Genomic DNA, 8,533 nt, shown 5'->3' with positions numbered 1-8,533 from the left:
GTGTTAGCCAGGATGGTCTCGATCTCCTGACCTCGTGATCCGCCCGTCTCGGCCTCCCAAAGTGCTGGGATTACAGGCTTGAGCCACCGCGCCCGGCCTGTTTTTCCCACTTATTTCAGTGATTTTTTTTTTTTAGGAGTTGAGAAATAGTGGTGGGTGGGGGGAAGGGATGCTCTGCAGGATCATTTTCTGGCCAAAAAATCTTTAGAATTTAAAACATTAAATGACCAAGTTCTCTGGAATATCTGAATATCCAAACTCCTATTTTAAGAAGTTCTCTTTTGGGAAAAATTTTTTTATCAACCCTCAAAGCATTATTAAGAAATTCTAATAAAGATGTGGTAGTTTAGGCACTGCATTAAAGGCAAGACCTCTTTTTAGATCTAATCATAGGTCTGAATGCAATCAACTCCCTTGGAACGGAAGCAATTTGCTTAGCACTCTCTGATTTTTCCCCTTTCATTGATGGGAAATTTATTCAGGGGATATTTGTCAAGCTATATTGGTGCTATGGGTTTTATGTTTATCAAACATTCATAATGCACCCAAGAGTACAGGGCTAAATAATTCTGTTCATCTGGGGTAATGCTACGAGGATTTTGTAAAGAGGGGAAAAAAAATCCTGTGCGTATACTGTGTAAGTAGGCATTTGGAAGACTTGCTTTGCAGACATTTTCAAATGCAGGTATACCATGTTTCATGCACAGATCTGCCTGAATAACTAGGTGCAGAGTCAACTTTTGAAAATGGCTTCATACTTTATGCACTAGGGAAACTAGTTACTAGCACATCATTTTATATTACACACAATCACATTCTTATCTGTTTTTAAAGTCAAACTTTAGCTCACTGGGTATTTTTTTTTAAAAAACAGAACAGTATTCTCTCATGCTCCATATTAAAAAAAAATCTTTACAGTAACTCAGAACAGGCTCCCATGCTTCAAAAAAGTCATGACTTTGAGTAGCTCATGCTCCCTGTTGTTTTTATTCCTGTAGACCACACACTTGCTGAGATGAAATACGGAGAGGAGGCAACTCTATCGAACTCTTCCCGGTAATAAAAAAACAGACATGATGAAGTGAGATGGGCCTCAACCCAGTGCCTGCGTCCCCGATCTGTGCTGGACTGCGGGCCTGATCTCTGTGTGTTGGGTCTACCAGATACACTGAATACCTCATGAATCAGAAGAGGGTCCTTTATTATTCTTTTCTATCCTACCTGGAGGCACCCAGCCCAGTTCTGCACCGGTGAGGCTGGTGACCAGACAACTCTCTGCAATTATAAAGGCAACAGAAACTCAAAGTAGTGGGCAGGCTTCCTGCATCAAGGTATAGAATCATAAAGAAGTAGAAGGGCACAGGATTTGGAGTCTACACTGACAGGGTTTGAACATCAACTGCATCACTTGCTGGCTGTGGACCCGGGCGAGCTATTTAACCCCTCCAAGCCTCATCTGGAAAATGGCCCTGATAAGAACAGCTATCTCCTAGGCTGTTGTGAGGTTAAATGAGATACATAACCTATAAGGCAAATTACATAAAGTTGATTTACTAGGTACTCAATGCCAGCAATTATTACCATGATTGTTGTTACTACTACTTATTATTAAACTCCTATCTGGGAGGAAATAGGCTGTTTGCTCAGCAGGTTCAAAGCTTCTGATTTTCAAATTACCTATGCATATCCTCCTTCTATTATTGTCCCAGATTACATCAGAACATAAGCCCTTTGAATGATCTGTTAGCCTCTATCCCCCACTGCCACCTCCTTGATCAGGTTTTCACACCCGAACAGCATCCTCCGAACTTGCATCCTTATCACCAGTCTCTTCCTCCTCAGTTCCCCATTCTACCAAGAGTATGTGTCCAAGGTTACATAGCTTGTAAATGATGGAGCTGGGATTTGAATCCTGAATCCTAGCTACTTAGAAACCAACCAACAAACAAAAACAAACTTCAATTAATTGCACGACAAAGGAAAAATCTCTTAAATATTTAAAAACCTCTATAACCAGATCTGAACGCATATCCTCTGTCTTCTCTCCTGCTGTTTTCTCAGAGGACCCCTAACCCCAGGCCAACTGATCTATGATATTCCCCAGGCACGACCTGTCCTGTCATTTCTTTATACCTTTGCTCAGGCCACCCGCTCCCCATGGCCTGCCATCTGCCATCTCTACCATGCAGAGTACTTCAACCAGAATGGCGCTTTCTAGGTGGAATGCTCACAGTTACAATATTCTCGTGATAGGCACCCCATTTTTCCTCGTCTCCTATTGCTGCTAGGGAAAAATACATATTTCCCAGATGACTCAGCCCACACTCAATAATCTTTTTTTTTTTTTTTTTTTTTTTTTGAGACGGAGTCTTGCTCTGTTGCCCGGGCTGGAGTGCAGTGGCCGGATCTCAGCTCACTGCAAGCTCCGCGTCCTGGGTTTACGCCATTCTCCTGCCTCAGCCTCCCAAGTAGCTGGGACTACAGGCGCCCGCCACCTCACCCGGCTAGTTTTTTGTATTTTTTTTAGTAGAGACGGGGTTTCACCGTGTTAGCCAGGATGGTCTTAATTGCCTGACCTCGTGATCCGCCCATCTTGGCCTCCCAAAGTGCTGGGATTACAGGCTTGAGCCACCACGCCCGGCCTTTTTTTTTTTTTTTAAACAGTCTCACTCTGTTGCCCAGGCTGGAGTTGCAGTGGCATGATCTCAGCTCACTGCAACCTCTACCTCCCGGGCTCAAGCGATTCTTGTGCCTCACCCTCCTGAGTAGCTGGGATTATAGGCGTATGCCACCTTGCCCAGTAATTTTTTTTGTACTTTTAGTAGAGACAGGGTTTTGCTTTTTTGGCCAGGCTGGTCTTGAACTCCTGGCCTCAAGTAATCTGCCCACCTCAGCCTCCCAAAGTGCTGGGATTACATGCATGAGCCATCATGTCCGGCCCACACTCAATAACCATTTGCTGAGTGAGGATCCCACTAGTGAGCAGGAGGTTTGACAAGGCAACCCACTGTAATCGGGGGCCAAAGGGAGCTAGATCTTAAATGGATGTCCACTTCACAAATGAGCTTTGGGGCTAGGCTAAAAGGCAACTTATTACTTTACAACCAAACAAAATTTAAAATCTACACAAAGGTCTTGTCCCTCACAGTCAGCAACTGTAACACCAGATTAGAGTCACCTATGTAAAATCAAGAATTTTACTGCCTAAGGGACCTTACAGTGTGTTTCATGTAAACACTGCATTTTACAGTTTAGGAAACTGAGGCAGAGAGCGGAGAAGTGACTTGTAAAATCAAAACATGGACGACGGCAGTGCCAGGCCTAGAACCCAAGATTCCTGAGTACTAAGTACCCAAGGACTCTTCCATTCACCCGCTGACCCCATCCACCAGCCATTATGGTGGAAATAACACGAAGAGAGAGAAGGAAACAGACAAACTTACAGCTTCTTCCAAGTGCTGCTGATCTGGATTATCATTTGGTGTGTGCCTCAAGATTTCTCGGAGAAGCAGAGGGTATTTTACCAGACGGCTTCTTGGAATATCGAGGAAATTCCAGAGATCTAGTTTGCGGCTAAAGGGGGATTCTAAACATCGCTGTAGGAAATCCTGGACTCGGTGATCTTGCTTTTTGTGGTCCAGCAGAGCTTTGGCGGCTACTTGATTGCTGCAGTAGCTGTCATAGGAGCTGAGGCAAGGGAGCTAAGAAGGAAACAGAAAGAGAAAGTTGGAATGTCAAAATAATTGAGCTCTGAGGCTACAGGTGGCATCATTTATTGGGACTGAACAAATACCTAACATGTCTCCGGGTCTGGCTGACATTCCTTTATCTGCATGGCTGGAGGAAACTAGTGGAATCTTCAAGATGGCAGGCAGTGGACAGTTTTCTTAGGCTCTGGCTTGCTTTCACAAAGTAATTTTCTTAATTGCCTGTTTACTTTCTTAAGACTCTTACCATAGTTTGTTTGCATTTTCTGCCAATTTAAGTGATGTGGTTTGGATCTGTGTCCCCGCCCAAATCTCATGTCGAATTGTAATCCCCAATGTTGGAGGAGGGAACTGCTGGGAGGTGATTGAATCATGGGGGCAGATTTCCTCTTGCTGTTCTTGTGATAGTGAGTGAGTTCTCAGGAGATATGGTTGTTTAAAAGTGTGTAGCACCTCCCCGCTGCTCTTCTCCTCCTGTTCTGGCCATGTAAGACATGCCTGCTTCTACTTCTGACATGACTGAAAGTTTCCCGAGGTCCCTGCAAGCCATGCTTCCTGTACAGCTTGCAAAAACATGAGCCAGTTAAACCTCTTTTCTTTATAAATTACCCAGTTTCAGGTATTTCTTTACAGTAGTGTGAGAACAGATTAATACACTAAACTAGAAACAAAAGAAGTGAAATTACTGCATGTACATACAGTTCAGAATTTTCCTAACCTTCCAAAGATATCCAGTCACGTAAAAGCCTCCTACTTTATTTTAAAAAAACATAGGATTTCATTTGAAATTATTAATAAGAAACTCATCTAGAAGACTTAGGGGCACAAAAAGGAGGCAAAGGGTCATACTCCACAGTCCAGCCCTTTGCATGGCTCAAATACCTATATTAGTCAACATTAGTTTATGATTACCTGATTCCAAGGCACCCAATTATAAAGAGCCTCAAGAAATTAAAGCAAAAGTATGATTACTAAAAAATCAGATGCAGAAAGCATTCATAAAAATCTTTTAAACCAGTTCTGACAGGTCAGAAACAAGTTTTGGCTATCACTAACAGTTAACATCACAATACTATGTAATGAACAATTTAAGCTTAAAGACTTTGGAACATTTAACCTTCACTGCCTTCATTCCAGCAAAATGCTAATTTCTCTGACATATTCCATTATTCACACTGTGCAAACACCATGTCAGAGACTCAACGGAAAAGGCTTCTCATCCACTTTTTTTGCCTTGGCATTCTAATCTAAGAGCTATCAGCCTCCAGAAAGTTGCCAGAAGCAATCAAATGCAGCCAATGGCCTAACTGCTTTTGTTTCTCTCTCTTGTACTAAGAAGCCCTATTCCCTGTAACACCTGCTCTTTAGAGGGATTCAGTGCAAGACACTGGCAAGAGTGTCTTTCATTTCTGTATCCTCACTACTTTGCATTGGGCCTACTATATGGCAGACACTCTGTGTTCTGAATGAACAAATAAATGTATGTTTAATGGATTACAAGATCAGGTAATATTTGATGGTTTGGGAATATTGCTTAAAAATAAAGTATGGCGGCCGGGCTCAGTGGTTCATGCCTGTAATCGCAGCACACTGGGAGGCTGGGGTGGGTGGATCACGAGGTCAGGAGTTTGAGACCAGCCTGGCCAGCATGGTGAAACCCTGTCTCTACTAAAAATACAAAAATTAGCCAGGCATGGTGGCACACACCTGTAATCCCAGTTACTCAGGAGGCTGAGGCAGGAGAATCACTTGAACCCAGGAGGCAGAGGTTGCAGTGAGCCAATGTCGCGCCACTGCACTCTAGCCTGGGCGACAGAGTGAGACTCTGTCTCAAAAAAAAAAAAAAAACAAAAAAAACCAAAAAAACATAAATTTCAGATGGCAGCATCTGAAATTTCAAAAACTCTGCTGCTTTTACACCTCTTATTGAAATTATTTCCTCAGTGACTGAAAGCAAAAAAAGGATACCAGGAAAGTAATATTTTACAAGCTCACTATTGAGCTTAACATTCCTTGGAAATGTCTACCTTCCTTACCTGTTATTAAAATTCTCTACTTGTGTTAAAGAGTTGCAGAAATTTTTTCTCTCAACCTTATATTTGTGTAAATACTATTATTTTAAAGTAATAATTGGTACTTACACATGCACACACACACACACACACAAACACACACACACACACACGAAGAGAGAACCCAGATGTGGTACTGTGGCTTGTAATTTAGATTTTCAGAGTTAATTAAAAGGGCCTCAGGCCCTCTTCATTTAATTTCCACTTCCTCACCTTATAAAAAGATCTGGAAATGCCCAATGTTTTCATTAGAAGAAACAAATCAGCAGTAACTATCGGATGTAAACTAGTGAGGAACCTTGACCACACTTGCTGCTCACTGTCCGATGGGTCACTGCTCCCTGTGATCCTGCTGCCCTGCTACCACGGCAACCAAATGGGGCTCTGGTCCTGTGCTCTCAACTGACAGGGTGCTCATTTCCTGGGCATGACCTGAAAGGCTATCTGGTTCAGTCACCAGCTAGGAAAGGCCCCAAGTGATCTTTAACTACACGGGGTGAAGAATGTACAAGATCTGGTTCTCAAATACAGACACTCATTCAGAATGTGAGAGGTGAAAATGCAGTTAAAGAGACTAGACGGGGTGCGGTGGCTCACGCCTGTAATCACATTACTTTGGGAGACTGAGGCGGGTGGATCACTCGAGGTCAGGAGTTTGAGGGCAGCCTGGGCAATGTGGCAAAATCCCGTCTTTATTAAAATATATAAAAATTAGCTGGGCATAGTGGTGCATGCCTGTAATCCCAACTACTTGGGAGGCTGAGTCACAAGAATCACTTGAACCCAGGAGGCAAAGGTTGCGATGAGCTGAGATCGCGTCACTGCACTCCAGCCTTGGTGACAGAGCGAGACTCTGTCTTGGAAAAAAGGACAGACTCAGAAATAGGGAGAATCAGATTCAAAGCCTAACTCACACAGCTGTCAGTGACTCTTCCAAGCCTCAGTGTCTCCACCTACAAAATGTATATACTAATGTCCCTCTCTCCCTTAATGAGGTAAAGCATACAAAAGGTGTAGCATGGAGCTTGGCTTCTGATTAAGAATCAGTAAGTACTAGCTATTATTACTTGTTCCAAGAAGTTCTTTGTTTTTGAGACAAGGTCTTGCTTTGTCGCTCAGGCTGGAGAGTAGTGGCATGATCCTGACTCACTGCAGCCTCTTCTTCCCAGGCTCAAGCAGTTCTCCCTCCTCAGCCTCTCAAGTAGCTAGGGCCACAGGCATACACCACCATGCCAGCTAATATTTTTTTTGTAGAGACAGAGTTTCGCCATTTTGCCCAGGCTGGTCTCCTACTCCTGGGCTCAAGCGATCCACCCACTTCAGGCTCCCAAGGTGCTGGGATTACAGACATAAGCCACTGCGCTTGGGCCCTAGAATATTTTTATTGAAGAAACTGTCGTTTAGAGAACCAAAGCTACTTGCTCAGCTGGAGACAAAACGAGAGTCTGACACTTCTTCTTGCTTCCCCTTTACCCTCAGAGTTCTGAACTATTCGCCATCTCTTTATTAAATAGACTATCAAGAATTTATAAGGGAAACTCACTTTTTAAAGAAGTTCTATTATCCCCCTAATATTGTGAACAAATCTATTTTTTTTTTTTTTTTGCTTCCATGTACCCTGGATCTTTCTTAGGAATTAAAATTTAATGAGACATCAAATTAACATAAGAACTTTCTGCCTTGGAGAGCTTATAAAGTATTTTATCATTGAAAAAACGTTGGCATGGAGATAAGTCACTTGGAGGTTGTTTCTTTATGCTAGAGAAGGCTTACTCAAACAGGCTGACCCACTAGGGAGGGGGGACACTGATTCTCAGTAACCGGGGTAGTTCCCTGAAAAGAAGCAACCACTCTGTTTAAGGTCTTCAAAGTAAAAGTAATTGATTCATTCTAAGGTCAAAAGGACTTGCCAGGGCTGTCCCACTTGGAAGGTTCACTTGTTTAAAAGGATTTTTTCCCCCTCCCTTTTTTCCTTTGCGAGGAAAATAAATCAATTTTTCATGGGTCGAACGGGCTCTGACTTTTCTCATCCAAAGTCCACTAAGATGTTTATTTTGTTCTGTTAAAAATACAAGAACTCAAACATATGTACCCCTAGGTTTACTGCTCCCACTCACACGGACACATCTGCAGTTAAAAGAGGAAAAACATTTAACAGCTCATCGGGCCTGATAAATAAGGGCCATTTCTCATGAAGTCTGGCAACAACGGGCCAGTTGTTTAATTTTAGGCTGCTCTTCAAGATCCAAGTCCTCATTTGATGCCTGAAGTGTCCAGATAGCAATGGGCCAGCATGGTCACACTTCCTTTGGGTACATACAGAAAAGGACTGCAAACCTGCTCCCAGATCACACCAATTTTCTAATAAACATGACAAATGTTTATTTCAGCAAAAAGTTAATAACAAGACAAATTCCTACAATTTAGCTTCTGGCATAAATTGACAATTTGCATATAATGCTTAAGGAAACCATGTAGTCCTGTACTGCTGTCTCATCAAAAGCAGAGGAGTTATCCTACAAATTCTGGAGTGCGGCCTAACTGCTCCTTTTACCCCCATATCAAAGCACTCCACAGACTCAGGAAGTTTAAGAGATATTGAGGCAGACTCTCTGCTCATTATACCTTCTCTGTCTCTGTCTCCAGTTGGCTGGCTCTCTTTAGAGAAATTTCTTTTTTTTTTTTGAGACGGAGTCTTGCTCTGTCGCCCAGACTGGAGTGCAGTGGCCGGATCTCAGCTCACTGCAAGCTCCG

At 42.8% G+C, this 8,533-nt stretch overlaps 1 protein-coding gene across 5 annotated transcripts in view; it reads right to left on the bottom strand.

Annotated features, from left to right (window-relative positions):
- The window catches only part of ARHGEF3 (Rho guanine nucleotide exchange factor (GEF) 3), a 345,766-nt gene that overhangs the window by 14,804 nt on the left and 322,429 nt on the right, over positions 1-8,533 (bottom strand). For all 5 annotated transcript variants that reach the window (XM_011947258.1, XM_011947259.1, XM_011947261.1 and 2 more), the window contains one exon: positions 3,444-3,701. In XM_011947258.1, the coding sequence (XP_011802648.1) occupies positions 3,444-3,701 (258 nt within the window). The remainder of the gene's footprint in view (positions 1-3,443; positions 3,702-8,533) is intronic.

The sequence above is a fragment of the Colobus angolensis genome, unplaced genomic scaffold (genome assembly GCF_000951035.1).
Source record: "Colobus angolensis palliatus isolate OR3802 unplaced genomic scaffold, Cang.pa_1.0 Scaffold26, whole genome shotgun sequence".
Lineage (NCBI taxonomy): Eukaryota > Metazoa > Chordata > Mammalia > Primates > Cercopithecidae > Colobus > Colobus angolensis.
The sequence above is the reverse complement of the archived record's forward strand: the minus strand, read 5'-3'. Positions and strand labels throughout refer to the sequence as shown.